The 16,611-nt window shown below is 40.6% G+C and overlaps 1 protein-coding gene across 1 annotated transcript; it reads right to left on the minus strand.

The window, feature by feature from the left end:
• Positions 1–2,251: 2,251 nt before the first annotated feature.
• Positions 2,252–5,081, minus strand: BDR25DRAFT_308058 (uncharacterized protein). Its single transcript, XM_033690955.1, has 4 exons — positions 4,705–5,081; positions 4,115–4,645; positions 3,124–4,065; positions 2,252–3,073 (listed from the first exon to the last, which is right to left on the minus strand). The coding sequence occupies exons 1-4, from the start codon at positions 4,722–4,724 to the stop codon at positions 2,275–2,277; spliced, it is 2,292 nt and encodes a 763-aa protein (XP_033539764.1). The 5' UTR covers positions 4,725–5,081; the 3' UTR covers positions 2,252–2,274.
• Positions 5,082–16,611: the final 11,530 nt, after the last annotated feature.

Genomic DNA, 16,611 nt, shown 5'->3' on the forward strand with positions numbered 1-16,611 from the left:
TTTCATAAGTGATAGTTCTTGTTCTTTATAGATTTCTCCCGCTTCTTTAACTATCGTTCGCATCGACCTTCTAAGCGCATTGTCAGTCTCCCTTCATCGCTCTGACACTACTACCGCGATCAGCAATAAGTAAAACAGAAGCCTATCGACCCTTTCTCAAGATGTTAACACTTCCAGTCCCACTACAGTATTCGGTCGGAGAGGAGCAAAGATAAGAGAGTCAAACTTGTTGTAATGTCTTCTAACGAATGCGGGCTTTTATGATTACAGCTGTCACCTTGTCATCGCACTTCAAGCTTTTTCGGTCTGTTATCTTCTATAATCTAGCAGCGGCGTCAACAGACATGTTATCAAGCAAGTCATGTTCATTGTCGGAGAAAAGCGCTGTACCTATTGAGGACGCATTCAACCAACACAGGAAGGTCACCAACCCAAATAGGTAGTCAATCAAGTCAGGTTGGATCTTAAAAAAGCCAAAAACTTGCTTGTTAACAAGTCTGGGCGTCAAAACCTCCTTCAGCGGTCTCTCAAGGTTCAGCCTAGCTACCAACATCGAGGACTTCAATTTGAGGTGTGCCGTAACCCTCGCCGCTGCCGCTCTCGACAATAAATTGAATGTTGTTATCTAGAGGAAGGTTCATAACGTAGTTGTGGAATCGACACTCACGACTGTAGCCACCCCATCGACCACTGCCCCTTTCTAGTAAGCAGCCTGACGGTCAACATTGGCAATTTTGCAGATACGCCCGACGTGACGAGCGATTCAGACCCCATACTCGAGTGAATTGAAGAATAATCTGAAGGCTCACCATTCGGACTTCTTAAATATATTTTTGGGGCAAAATACGAGACTTCAAGAGATGATGCTGCCTGTATGTCAGAACTGCAAAGATCCTGCGGATCCCGGAAGAGCCCGCTGCCTTTGAGGACTTAGGTTTAATTGCACCGGGTTCAAGATTGTTATGGAGATCTCCGGTGGATCTGTCAGTCGGTTCCTGCGGATGCATCTTGGCTTGTCTAGGCTAAGCATTGTTAGCTCTGAGAAGTTCGAGTGTTTGAGCGGTAATTGGCGCCTAAATTGGCACAAAGATCAGTAGCCTTACTCCCACTCAATGGAACGATTATAACCAGATTCAGCGCTACCATTTTCAACGATAAAACGTATGTCTGTTCTTAAGGTATTGCCTCTTGATATGGGGTATTTCAACAGGTTTGTGGCTTCGAAGTCCAACATTGGCGTGACGAACCATCAGAGCTGACTGCTACAGATCAATGGTGATCCCGGCGTAGTAAGACGGTACTACTCCAGGAGATAGCATCTTCGTCACCGACACTAGGCAAAACCATATCATGTACAAATAAATGCGCAGTGGATCGCCTCTGACTAGGGACAACGAGGAACTGCTAGATGATTGATAACCCAATGCTCTTGAATGACCAATCACCCGGAGCCTCCCCTATTAGAATGCGACTAACTAACCCCGATCTTAGCGCTATTCAGCTGCCAGGACTATGATAAGACTAGATCGACGTCTAGATTAGGATAGCCTGATACACTATTCGCCCCGGTTGCGTCCGGCTGCCCAATCAGGTTAGTTGTCCGACCGGGTCCGCACTACGATCGTCTAAGTGGCGACTGTGGGAACTATCGCAGGGCTGGTTATGGAGCTGATGGATGATAGAGGAGGGCGTATAGAGGCGCGAGCTGTCAATTAGGTGGCGAGAGCCAAACTTGCTCGATTGAGTTTAGATGTAAAGTCGAGAAAGCGAGAGAGAGCTCTGAGGCAACGAGATAGTAGATTAAATGGCGCTAGTCCTAACAAGGCAGGCACTAGTCCCCAATAAGAAACGAGTTCCCTGATGCGGGTCACGTGAACTGGTGAAGGATGTGCCAGGGGTGTTGTACTCGGAGCATATCCGAGGTAAACCGGACTGTAATTACAAGGCGAGAAGGGACAAGTTTTTCAAAGCCGAGTGAAAATGGGTGGTGAATGGTGAACGTGGAGCGTGAAAGGTGAACGTGAAGCGTGGATAGAGAAGGGCGAGGATGAAGATGGAGATGAAGCGCAACACTAGAGGATGTTAGAACAGTACCGCTGAGACTGCAAACAATGTCTTTGAAAGAAGAACGCCTGCGGATTGACCTGTGAGCGAATTGCTGGCATCCAGCAGCGAATAAAAATATTCAAGAGTTTAATAGTCAAGTTAGATAATGACGCAAAACGCTCGCCTTCGAGACACACTCGCACGTCAAAATAATACATTCGTCGCTTACTACAAGTACGACCTTCCGCTGACTGGTACGTCGACCGCAGAGCTCGCAAAACTACAATGGCCTATCACCTGCGCCCCATCTTCACGATCAAGTGTAGTCACCGCTCCCCACTTCAATGGCTCGGTTTCATCATTGCCATCCTTTGGCGGATGACACGCAGCAGCGATCCCAACACTATGACTTCCAACTAAAGGCATGCCAGAGCCTTCTAGCCTCCTCCATCCGACACCAATTGCAAAGAAAATAACCAGCACGCCGACAATTAAGGTGCATATTATTGCAAGTGGCGAGTACCCGCAAGTTGACACCGACTCGGCTTCGTCCGCCTCCCCCCGCGAGTTCCACGTGTCAATGCTGGCGAGGAAGATACTCTGAGATAGAAGCCAGTGCAGCGTTGCGGATATTGCCATGAGGGGAAGACCGAGTCGGTATGGCAGCTGAAGGAAGTATGTAGCACGCTGGGCACCGGTGCGGTCGTGCGAGACTCGTAGTGCCTTGCGGTGGGCTGAGTAGCTCGCCCACTCTGCAGCTAACTGCATACGAGTCAGGAGGTTATTGAGAGTGAGATAGAGACCGGATAGGATGAGCTGGGGTGTGTTGGCCACGAGTACGTTGGATATAATCCCCCGAGTCCCTGTTTTCGGCACTTTCCACCCGTCTCCGGCAATTACAGTGTTGGTTGTGGCAGTGCCAAAGCCGAGACTGGCAATAGCAGAGAAAGAGCCCTGGCCGTAGGTTTTAAGTTTAGTGACGCCGTAGATGACAAGAAATAAGGCCAGGAGGAGGGACGCGCAATAGCTGATGAAAAAAGTTAGCATGAAATGGGGATGGAGAGGTCTTGGACATACAGGAGCAGGAAGCCGGCCCAACTCATACCCCCCGCTACTTTCCAGCGGCGTTGAGCCTTCGGTTCAAATTGTTTTGGCGCTGCAGACCACCCAGAACGTCGGATATTCCGCCACTGCTTTCGAACATCCTCTTTGGTCCAGAGACAGCATCCTTTTGTGGATCGATCCGGTGTACGCAGGAATGAAGACACCGCATCACCGATGGTAATAAGGGGCTGATCAGTCAACAAGAAGCAGACTGCCACGATGCAGACCGTTTTCCCGAGGTTGGCAAGAATGACGACGATTCCAATGGCGAGGGTAAAGTTGACGCTACACACTTCTTCAACTTTCTGGCTCATACAACCGGACACCTTGTAACCGTTCACAGTCCAATTTCCTTCAGCAGCCTTAGAAATAGCTTGTGCCTTGTTGCAACCGGTGGATTCTCCTGCCCAATGGTCGCATATCCAGCCATACGGGTCGCGGTAATTGTATAATGGTTGAGCTGTATCATGGCTGTATGTTACCCAGTACAGGGAGGAGTTGCTGGTGACGTTGTAGCTGTAGGTACTATTTGGAACCCTTGTATCGTTATACAAATGTTCCGAAATCAGGACCACATTACTACGATCAGTCATGTATGAGTTTGCATATGCATCAATGCACGCTGTGAGATCCATTCTTTCGAACTGCGAACCATCGTCGTGCATGATACTAGACTGGATCTTTGCAGGGTCAGATCGGTAGATGACGGTCTCGTTGGAGGGTACCATATATGTGGTGAATGTTCCATTGGCCGGCTTGGACGTGAAGTTATATCTTACTTCATCCATCATGCGATAGGTACCGCCGGCGGGAAGATTGTATGAATCATACCAGGCTCCAGTTAGCCAGTCCTCGGAAGCAAAGTAGATGTCGTAATCGCGATTGACAAGTGTTGCGTAGAACATGGAATTGAATCTCACAAGCGAGTCAGCGGTGTTTAATTAGATAGAGATAGGTAACTTACAAGAGATGGAGCGGCAAAGACGAAAGACCAAGAACCAGCCATAACCAGCGCTTAAGTGGGGGAATGTATCTCAAATTCCTCAGGCTCTGGACCCCAACATCAAGCCAGCGTCCCCCTCGATGGGCAATTTCTATGTCCCTCCTAGTCGGCGCGCAGAGACATTGCATGCAATAATTGCTCGCACCTAGGAGAAGAGTGCTTAGAAGGTTGATGATGACGTGTATGCCTATGTTAAGCTGCTTCGCCATTTTGCAGTTCCCATGGTAAATGTGTCCATCGTTAGCCGAACTCCGCAATGATCCCCAGATGGTTAGGGAAATGTTCAGCAGGAGAACGCAAACTGACATGACCGCACCGAGAGACGCACCGAAGCGCCATCCATCACGTAGCTCTGCTGCATGGATAGGTTTCCATGAGGGTGCTGCTGGTAAAGGCTTTGAAGTCCATCTGTCCTTACTGTCATCCCCCAGCGACGAATGGAAATTAGCCAGCTCTATATTTGAGTTTGAATCAAGTAGGGTATATTCGGTGCTTTGGCGCTTGTTAGATGTCTCCTATCTGGAAGGCACCAGATGGAGGTGGAAGCTTACTCGTAGGCTGCATCGCGCATTGCTAATCTGCACACGAATTAATAAATGGTAGCAATGCGCATCCGGCTCGACGGGTTGTGCTGGCGGCTAGGATGAGATGGAGAGCAGTCTTCGTTCACAGAAAGTGGCATTTTCAGATAATTTCAATGGAACCTGAAACGAGGCTGTGTTGCCCGCCTTACTCTGGGGGCCCCACTTTTGTCGTATTTTTTTTGGGAGAATTCTTGGCAACGGGGTGTTTTATGCGAGCCCTCCGAGCGGCTGGAGAGATGATCTGCAGGGCGGAATTGCTTGGCAAAACATGCTCGTGTACAAGATGCTTTATTCTCCGTTGAACAAGGGAGGGTGCCAAAACCCGGCGCTAGGTGACCGGAGAGCGGACGCCGTTAATCTCACTTTTCGGGAAGGGAGGATATAATGTATGTCGTAATTTCATTGCTGACATCTGCTGACATGATCTGAATCCTTATCGATAAGGAGATAACATCGACCATTCCGTCGTTTCCGAGGATTCGTCGCAATAATTCGAGCGAAACGATCGGGAAGCTTGCCCCAAGCAGGTTCGCGCTGAGGGCTCCAATAGCTAACGTGTGGTCTCGTTTTAAGGTGCGATGGGCAACTATTCCCCATGCAACAATCATCCGTATATTTCGATGCCACCGTTAGGATTTTGAATTTTCTTTTCTAAAGCTTAACTCCTGCACGGGCCACTATTGGCTCCCAACATCATGGAGCCCCAGACCTAAACCCCAGACATGGGGTGACACGGTAACACGAGCAGGATGAATGGCGACCCGACCCAGCTTAATAATTGAACATAATCATGTAAGGCTGCATACTTTTCGCTCAGCCTTGCAGCGACACCTTATTTTGGTTCAGTTGGCAGTTTGTCTCGTGGGCCCGCTGCACAGCCCCAAGCAGAGAGTCAAAGCCTTGCATGCACCCGCAGAGCCGGGAGCGACTCAGCACCACGCTAATCGTTAGTTGCTTAACCTAATTCTGCTCGATAATCGTGAATCAATGTACTTGGCTTCGAGACTATAAGATACCAAATATTTCATGCAGCCTTGAGACGACACCTAAATATCATGAATCCCCTGGAATTCATCCGACATGAAGGGCCAATATATGTCGCGACGACTTCCATCCTAAATTGCAAGTGCCCGTGCTCGCCCGAGGTCGTCGAAACCTACTCGAGTCGTTCGTTGTATTTAAGTAGCGAAACCAATTTCCCTTCGTGTTTCCACTCGTTGCACGCTATCATCTGCCAGTGCTTCATAAGACCAGCAGCCGCTCTCGAGCAACATCAGTTCCGAACTCGAATGGCTCATATACCACCAGGCATAGAGATGGTTCGTCAACCGAATAAGCTTTCCCCAACATTGGCACTAATGCAGCAATGCTTCGGCCACGGCTCCATTTTAACCTCAAGTCCTCAAATCCCAGGATGTTATTAAGGACGCTTCGATATACAGATGTAGAAGAGTAACGTACGAAATTCATCATTGCTATCTTTCCGACCAATAAAAATATCGGGAACTTTCGTATCAATCACGCCAGAAATTATGCCGGCAATTACACCGGTACACTATATAGTCGCTCTACTGCATCATGTTCGAGATTCTGATACACGCACTCGCTAGAGGAGCAGAGGAGGAAGGGAAAATTGGCAGTGGAAGCGTTTGAAAAGGCATCGAAGCAAGACAGAGGCGGGGAGGCTTATTATGCGGATCCAGAGCATCGAGCAACGCCGAAACGCTGCGTAGTCGCTCCGTCTTCTTTACAGTTCAATTGTGCCCCTATTCCCGTTACTTCTCGCAGGGGTATTCATCAAATCTACGTCTGCTCCGGCCCTAGCTTAGGCGTTGTTGTACAATTCCGTTCCGGCTTGTGCATGGGGGGAGTATTTGCTTGTCAAACTATATAGAGTTGCTAACGATTAGTAGTGGAATCTATTTAAGCTTAATTGATTCAATTCTCGCCGTAGAATTTTACTCTTTATTATCCTTCTCTCTTACTAGACTTCTAACTAGATTGTACAAAGGACTATACACTCTCTCCCTTACCTCCTCTTTCTCTCTAAGACCCTTTATTACTGTTAGAAAACACCTAGTGCAAGGACGGAGCTCTGTACCACTGCGCCAATACAACGAAAAGGTGCGAATAATCAACCAACAGTTAACCTACGTACAGAATAGTATATGTAAGGCCGAGATGGCGCTTACGTGCGACAGGTATATATACTATTCTGCACCCGAAAATCAACGTTGGTTGATTATTCGTACCTTTTGGTTGTATTGGCGGAGTGGTGCGGAGCCCCGTCCTTACAGTATATATTCCTGTTGCACATAAGTGCTGTCTTAGCCCTATACCTAGTAATAAAAGGTTAATATACACTATAAGTAAGTTGTGTACACACCTAAGTTGTTTACTTTTGCTAAGACCTTACTACACTACTTTTTTTATACTAATGCATTTCTAACACTACTTAGACATGCTAAAAGAATATTAGACATAGCTTATGCTTGAAGCTTTTAAATAAAATATTACACTTTGTAACAATTCTCATAAATCGTTCTATCTCGGGTTGCCCGGAACCGATCCGGAAGGTCCTAGTATCGGCCCCGACCCTGACCTTGCCCCGACCCTGCACTGCCCCCTGCCCTAAGTAGTGCTATTAGAAGTGCATTAGTGTAAGAAAAGTAGTTCAGTGTAGTCTTAGTAAAGTCAGCAACTTAAGTGTGTAAGTAACTCACCTATGTAACGATTCTCATGAATCGTTCCATCTCGGGCGTCCCGGAACCTCCGGAAGGCCCCCGTATCGGCCCCGACCCCGACCTGGCCCCGACCCCTGCTGTTACCCCTATTCCCTCATGTATTTAGTCGCACCTCGCCCCCGTAGCTAGCTTGGTAGTTTTCTGATATCCTTTCGTACAAGGCCTATAGGTGTCAATGGCATTCCCAGGTTCCGAGTCCCCACGCACTCCCATATGCCTCTGAGTGGATTCCCACCGCATTCGGACCCATTGTCTTGCCTGTGCCGTTACAACCTATAGAGTATGTTATAAACTATAAGTATTATTAATAAATTATCTTTAAACTTAACAATAATGCCTAAGTATATTAGCATTTACTACTAGTACCTTATATAAAATATTTAAAAAAAAATTAAAGTTAACGTACCTAACGGGTTGGCCGGCCACACAGGTTGGCTAGCTACTTTTGCTAAGCCCCTACCACACTCTACCTATCTACATAATGCCTTAACAACAACACTAGATTAAATTTTCTAAAGAATGTTAGATACAGCTTACTTTTTAAGCTTTTAAATAAAACTTAAAACTCTTCTTACAACACGCTGCAGCTATTTATAATGTCTTTTACACAACACTAAGCAATTAACGCGCTAGACAGCCTTTAGAAGTAGAATGCTAGCCTAAATTAAAAAATCTAACTAAGCTTAAAAAAAAGGTAGTTGTTAAGTATATACTTAAGCTTATTATCTACAGATTTCTTTTTAAGCTTACAGCTATAGCTAATATAGCTAATTCCTTACGCGCAGAGTGTAATCTAGGCTAGGTTAGCTTAAACTAGCCTAGTATATAAGTTAATTACTGCCCTAGGTTTATAATAAAGTTTAATTATAAGTATAATTATAAAAAAGCACTTTATAAAGATCTAAAGGTTATCTAGAGCTATTTTTACCTAGTAGCTAATATAAAAGCTAAGTATAGTATTTAGAATAAAGACATGTATAACTTTAATAAGTTAGGCTTTATAATAGGCTAGATATTAACTAGAGTAGTTATTATAGCTTTAAAGAAATAAGGACAGCTAAAGGTAATATAGTAAGGTAATAGAAAGTAGATAATAGTTATTTAGAGTATTAACATAATAAGGTAGGCTATTCTACTTTTAATTATCTTTAAGGGCTGCTATTACCTCTTTGCCTAGTATAAAAAAAATCTGCTTTAGAACTAGGTTATTATAGTCTCTAAAAACAGCTAGATAATAAATAAGCTTAGGCTGCAGTAGTTAAAGCACTTTAATAAGCATATAAAAAAAAGGGTTATAAGCGCTTATTAGCTTTTTATTATTAATAGCTATAAAAGCTATAACTTACTTAATTTCTAGCAGTACTATAAAAAAAATAAGATTATTACTATTTATATGCTTTTACACTTATTGCACTTTCTATAGCCTCTTAATTGTAACAGCGCAGGCAAGACAATAGGTCTAAATGCAGTAGGAGTCCACTTAGAGGCATATAGGAGTGCGTGGGGACTCTGAACCTAGGAATGCTATTAACACCTATGGCCTTGTACAAAAGGATATCAGAAAACTACTAAGCTAGCTACAGAGGCGAGGTGCGACTAAATACATAAGGGAATAGGGGTAACAGCAGGGGGCAGGGCATAGTTGGGGCCAGGTCGAGGTCGGGGCTGATACGGGGGCCTTCTAGAGGTTCCAGGCGACCTAACAATTTATAAGAATTAAGTTAGAGTTAGAGCTAATACAGGGACCCTTTAGATAGGTTCTAGGCGACCTAAAATAGAACAAGAATTGTTACACTACCCCCTCTCTCTGTAGACTAATAGTCTCTATTAGTAGTAATTATAGTACAAAGTATCGCTGTCATGTCCTCTGCCTTCTTAAACTAAAACTAGTCTAATTTAGCTAGGTGTCCTTGCCAAGTATTCCTTCGCACTGCCAACGGTGTCCTCCAAACCAAACACCATGCGTGCGCGCCTGTTCTAATAGTGATCTGTATAGATGTCTAGCCTGTTAAGAACTAAAGCTTGCTATTGTTCTTTGCTATCTATGCAGTTATTAATTTTAGGCGTGCGTTTAGTAAAGTGACATTTAGGCGTTGTTAGAGGTGCCTTAAAGGTCTCTTACTATAGAGTAGCAGTAGTAATTTAAGGCATTATTAGGGGTAATTTAGTAGTAGCCTAGCAGTGTTTTAGTGGATTAGCTGCTTAAGCTGTGCTTGTAGTTAAGCATAGATATACTGCTAGGGGTTAACTCTAAATTAAGTGGGTCTAGCTTTAGGTCCTGCAGACGCAGGTTTAGCTGTTAACAAAGTAGTGGTTAGTAGTTAGAGGTTAAAAGTTAGGCATTAGCAGTTGTCTCTAATCCTAATAAGTTATTAGTAGTCTCTAAGTTTCTACCTTAGCGCATTTTTTATAACTTTTCTAAAGGCAATCCTAATTGCATAGAGATAGGAAGTTCTAAACCTAAAGGCTTTAGTTAACTAAAGGTTAATAGGATCTAGTCTATAGACTAAATAGTTTAATATAACTGTGTGTAAGTATTATAACCTAAACTAAATTAGACACGTCTTAGGCTTAGATATAGTTAAACAAATAATTAGTGCAATATTGTACAAGGCTGTCACTAGTAAAAGCAAGTTTTCTAATATAATGTAACAGCGCAGGCAAGACAATAGGTCTAAATGCGGTGGGAGTTCACTTAGAGGCATATGGGAGTGCGTGGGGACTCTGAACCTGGGAATGCTATTAACACCTATAGGCCTTGTACAAAAGGATATCAGAAAACTACTAAGCTAGCTACAGGGGCGAGGTGCGACTAAATACATAAGGGAATAGGGGTAACAGCAGGGGGCAGGGCATAGTCGAGGCCAGGTCGAGGTCGGGGCCGATACGGGGGCCTTCCGGAGGTTCCGGGCGACCTGACGATTCATGAGAATCGAGTCAGGGTCGGAGCTGATACGGGGACCCTTCGGATAGGTTCCGGGCGACCCAAGATGGAACGAGAATCGTTACATTAATGTAAGTTATTTTGCCCCTTTAAAAAAGATGTATAAGCGCTAGGCTAAAGATCTTATATGGAACTAGATTACTTATATTATAAAACTTAAGTTCTTACTATGCTTTATACGCGCTTATAATGCAGTAATTACTTTTAGTAATATTTAAAAAGGGTTTTAAGGCGCTAGTTTAGTCTTATTTAACCTAGAATAGGTTAAAATAGCTTTTAACATCTAGTTAAGTACTCTATTACTACTACTACCTATTAATAATAAGCTCTAGCAGTTATAAACTCTAAGTAATACTCTTAAATTTAGGTTATAATTAATGCTTATAAAGGCAAAGATTTAGAGGCATATAGATAGCTTACTAACATCTATAGTAGAGGCCTTTAAGAAGGTTTTAAAAAGGGCAGCAATTATTACACATAAGCTAGTGTTAGCATAAAAAGAGATTATAGAGCTTTAAGTACTAAATAAGGCTGCCACGCAACATAGATTGCATAAAAAAAAGTAGATTTAGGCAAAAAAGACCTTAATAGTTGAGAATAAGGCTTGTCTAACTACTCTAAAGGAGTTTAGAGCGCGTAGTAATAGAAAAAAGCTAAAGACACAGGTACGCGCTAAAGAAGGTAAGCTAAGTTAAAAGTAATATAGGCAGTGTAATTAGACTAGGCATAACTTGCGTACGTGTAAGAAAGTAGTAGAAGTAGACTCTAAATAATATCTTGTGTTGTATTGCTTTATACAGGGCTAAAGTAGGCTGTTTTGCGCTAGAATAGAGTGGTTTTAGTAGGGGCTTGGCAAAAGTGGCCGGCTAACCCGTGTGGCCGGCCAACCCGTTAGGTACGTTACTACTTAATAAAAATAATTAATAAAAGAATTACGCTATATATAGTATATAAATGCTACATTAAATAAGCTATCTAAGAAGGTGTGTTGCATTTCTAGTATAGAAGTGTTACGGTCTATGGTTGGACCGACGTAACTCCACCCGTGGTGCTCCACAATCTGGCTAGCCTAGGGCAGGGCTCGCTTATGGACCAATCGGAGGACACGGAAGCAGCGCAGCTGCCTGCGATGATGGAGGAGTGTATCATCCAGTAGGAGGGCAGGGCGCAGCCCAGCTGACCTGGGCCACTTACCTCGGCTAAGGTGACTTGGCAAGCCACATTTTTTTGCCACGTTAGCTGAAAACCGCATCAGGTCAGCTAAATGTTAAAATGCTGCCTTGCCGCAACAGAAAATTTTTTAGAAGTGTTATCTTAATATTATAGACTAACGTACTTCATGGGCGAGTCGCTCACACACCCGAGTCGCTCACTTTTGCCAAGACCCCACCCCAACAAACTCTATTATGGCCCATAACAACCCGCTCTGGCACTATATAGTACAGTACAGCCTAGAATATTATTTAGATACTACTTCTGCTTCTTGCTTACACGTTTGCGCGTTATGCCTAGTCTAATTGCACTGTCTGCAGCGCCTTTAGGATAGCTTACCTACTTTAGCTTACACCTGCTTCTTTGCCTTCTTCCTGTCACTGCGCGCCTTAAACTCCTTTAGAGCTGTTAAGCGTAGGCTTTTTTAAATTATTAAGGTCTTTTCTACTTTAATTTACTTTCTTTTATGTAATTTATGTTGCGTAGCAGCCTTATTAGCTGCTTAAAGCTTAGTAATTTCCTATTACACTAACACTAGCTTATGTGTAATTATTGCTGCCCCCTTTAAAACCTTCTTAAACGCCTTAACTATAGAAGTTAGTAAACTATTTATATGCTTCTAAATTCTTATTTTTATAAGCATTAATTATAACCTAAGTTTTAGGGTATTACTTAGGGTTTACAACTGCTAGGGCTTATTATATATAGGTAGTAGTAGTAATAGAGTGCGCAACTTTACATTAAGGCCTATTATAACCTGTTATAGGTTAAAAGGAACTAATCTAGCGCCTTAGAACCCTTTTTAAATATTACTAGAAGTAATTACAGCATTATAGGCTACTTTAAAGCATAGTAGGAACTTTATTTTTATAATATAGGTAATCTAGTTACGCATAAGGTTTTTAGCTTAGCGCCTATACGCCTTCTTTAAAGAAGTAAAACAACCTACATTAAGTAGCTATAAAAAGTGTAATAAGTAAAAAAGTATGTAGATAGTAATAATCTTATTATCCTTATAGTATTACTAGAAATAAAGTAAGTTATAGCTTTTATAGCTGTTAATAACTAGCAGACAGTAGCTGCTAATAGTACGCTTCTTTATATGCGCGTTAAAGTGCTTTAACTAGTCTAGACTAAGCTAATTAGTAGTCTAGCTGCGCTTAGAGATTATAATAACCTAATTCTAGAGTAGATTTTCCTTCTTATACTAGTTTAAAAGGTAGTTGCTACTCTAGAAGATAATAAAAGGCAGAATAGCCTACCCTTTAGCATTAATGCCCTAGATAGCTGTTGTCTACTCCTAGTTACCTAGCTAGACTGCTTTTAGCTGTCCTTGTCTCTCTAAACCTGTAACAACTGCTCTAGTAGATATTTAGCCTATTATAAACCCTGTCTTGTTAAAGTTGTACGTGTTGTTATCCTAGATGCTATACTTAGCTTTAATATTCTCTATAAGGTTAAACTAGCCTTAAATTACTGCAGGATCCTTACAGAGAGCTCTCTTATAGTTATACTTGCGCTTAAACTTTACTTTAAGCTTTAAGTAACGCTTAACAAACATATTAGGCTAGTTTATGCTAATATAGCCTATATTGTGCTTAGCGCGCAAAGAATTAGCCATATTAGTGTTACAATCCTTGCTTCGGGAAGCACTCAGGTCTTATGATGTTCCTAGGGGGGAAGTAGGACGGGTAATAGGGGCTAATCTGGTAGGGTGTACAGTCCTACGTACAGGCTATTGGGCTAATGGAGGGATGAAGAGTGACTAGATCATGGTTTGCCCTATGTGCAGCAGTAGGGAGGCTAGGGTTAAACAGTCCTATTAGACAGGGTTAGAGGTATATATAGTGCAAGATATATAAATAGTATTGCAGCTTTTTAGAAAGCTAAATGCTACTTAGTCTATGTAAAAAATAAACTAAATGTTAAACACACCTTTTAAAGGTTATTTAATATAGGAACTATATACATATATAGGGGACACTAAGGTGAGCTAGATAAGCTTATATAAGCCTACTAAGTAGGGCTTGCTAAGCTTCTTTAGACTTGCAGGACTTATGTCCTATTCTCTTATTAGACAACGCATTCTTCTATAATCTTAGGTAGCTGTGCTACCTCCGCGTCCTCTGCTTAGTCTGTAAGCAAGTCCTGCTCTAACTATACTATATTATGGAGCATCCTAGGTGGAGTTACGCTGGTCTAACTGTAGACTGTAACACGCTGCCCCTTCTTCCTAGCAGCGTCCTTGCTGCTCTGCTTACACAACTGTGTTAGTAAGGGCTTATTTATAATGTTAGTGCTTTTCTGCTAAAAAGCATTTCTAACATCTATTTTTTTATGCTAAATAGCTTGCTAGTTTTGTTTATTTTATTATCCTTATGTTATTTATTATTTTAACCCTCTTTACTAAATAAAGATAAGGCCCTATAGCGCTTACTAATTCTTAGAGTTGTCTTATGTGTTAACTTTATCCTTAGATAAGTGCGTTAAGTGTGTAAAAAAAAATAGTAAATGCAACACCTTTATTTCTAATGTTATGTAAGATTGTTTAAAGAAAGAGAGGAAAACACTTCTTTAAAAAGTAGTTACTGCAAAGGCTTAAAAGTAAGACCTTAATAATAAAATGTTATGTTAGGTCTAGAAGACTTTAGAGGTAAAGGCTAGAGAGTGTTCTAAACAAGATTATATCTAAAAGTTATTAAATTTATTAGAAGCTTATTACATAAAGTACCTAAAAAAGAACCTATCTTCCTTAGATAAGATAGAAGCTCTTAAGGCTAAAGTAAAGGGCTGTTCCTCTTTTTAACTGTTATTAGCTAAGATTTATCTTTAAAGGCTGCTGCTATTTTGTAATAACATAGCTGTTCCTTTTAATATAGGTGCTTTATTGCCTAGCTAGTTTCTTTTAGATAAGCCTAAAGGTACTTTTATACTAACAGCTGCGTGTTTCTTAAATTCTTAGCTAGTTTTTATGTGTTTTTACTAGTAAGCTACTCTTTTTATTTTACTAGAAATTCTTTTTAGTTTTTTTAATTACTAATAATATGTTTAACTTTATATTCTACTTCTTTGTCCTTTTATTTTTAAGTAGATAAGGGGACTTTCTTAGGTGCTTTTTCTAGTCTAGAGATGTAGAACTACAGGTGTATCTTTATATGCAGGGGAAGCTTAAGCTTGCAGTTGTTCTATTAGGTCTAGAGGACTTTATATAGTCCTATTTTTTTTTCTGCTAGCTTCCTAGAAGGTCTAGGTATCTTAAGGTTCTTAGTGTTAAGATACATGTAGTCTTCTAGGTAGATTTCTAGTCCTAGTTGTTGTAATTTGTTTACATACTTTTCTATTGTTGCTCTGCTAGATCTTACTTTAATAGCTACCCTTTTATGTATCTAATGTAGGTCTGTTAGCTAATCTATTAATTCTTATAAGTTTATAAGTTAACTTCTGTGCAATATAAAGTATAGGTTATATCTAAAATTAGCTTTATATAGCGTTTCTTTTATTATAGCTAATTCTATGTTATTAATTACTAACTGCGCTATTAAAAGCTATTCTAGCTAGTTATTCTAAGCATAGAAAATGTACTTTCTTAAATATTTTTCTATTTCTGCATTTACTCTTTTAGTCTGTCTGTCTGTTTGCAGGTAGTAGGCTGTTAATAGCTTGTGTGCTATGCTAAGGTGCTGCATTACTGCTTTCTAGAAACTGCTAGTAAATAGCTTATCTTAATTAGAGATAATAATCTTAGGGCATTTATATACTAATATTATGTTTTGCTTTAATTTATAAATAAATTTCTTAGCTATTATTATTTTTTCTAAGGGCTAAGTGTGTAGATACTTAGTAGTTTTATCTAAAGCTACTGTAATTATGTTGCACATCCTGTCTGTTTCTAGTTCTTTAGATAGGGGTAATTTTATAATAAAGTCTATTATAATTATTGTCTATAGTAGCTTTAGTGCTTTAATTAGTTAGAGATATCTATAGGCCTTATGCCTTCTTAAGTTGTTCTTGTTGTAGGTATTGCATTCTCTAAGCACCTCTGTGCATAGTTGCTTTACCTTTAGTATTTATTATAGTATAGCAGCCCTTAGCTTCTTCTAAAGGGTGCCTATTTCTAGATGTCTAAACATTAGAGATTTGTAATATTCTTAAATTAAGTTCTTCTATCCTTACTTGCTAGCTGTAAGCATGTAAAATTCTTTTATAAGTTAGAGTCTATTATAGACTTATTTTTCTTTAGTTTTCTTAAAGAGTGTAAACTTTTTAGTTCTTTTTTTTTCTTTATTAAAGTAGTTTAGTCTTTAGCTAAGAGTGTTAGCCTACTAGTTTTGTGCTCTAGGCACATGCTTAATAATATAGTTAAACTATGTAAGTTTTATTACCTATTTTATATGCATTAGTAATAGTTTCTTTACTAACAAGAATGTAACTAAGTTTACATAGTTAGTTATAATATTAAATAGCTTTACTATTTTATGTAGCTCTATAGCTTATACTTTTACAGCATTTAATATTGCTTTTAGCTCTTTGTTAGGTATACTGTAGCCTGCTTTAGGTCCTAAGAACTTAGTAGAGTAGTATGCAACTAGGTGCTATTTTCTGTCTTCCTGCTTTTAGTATAACGCAGCTCTACTAGCTCTAAGAGATGCGTCTGTGTAGATCTTTATTTCTAATTATAGGTTATACATTCTTAATACTAGTTTATCTATTATAGCTTATTTTAGTGTTATAAATGCTTTATTTATTTTTAGAGTTTAAACAAACTTTGCTATTACCTACTTCTTAGTTATAGTGTTTGTTAATAGTATAGTAATTTTTAAGTAGTCCTTAATTATTTATCTAACATAACTTAATAGTCCTAGGAATCCCTTTACTTTCTTAACTGTCTAGGGTTCTAGCTATTTAAGTACTTTCTATACTTTAGCTAGATTAATTTTTATTTCTTCTTTATTAATTATAAATCTTAAGTATTTT

This window comes from Lindgomyces ingoldianus, assembly GCF_010093535.1.
Source record: "Lindgomyces ingoldianus strain ATCC 200398 unplaced genomic scaffold BDR25scaffold_66, whole genome shotgun sequence".
Classification (NCBI taxonomy): Eukaryota; Fungi; Ascomycota; class Dothideomycetes; order Pleosporales; family Lindgomycetaceae; genus Lindgomyces; species Lindgomyces ingoldianus.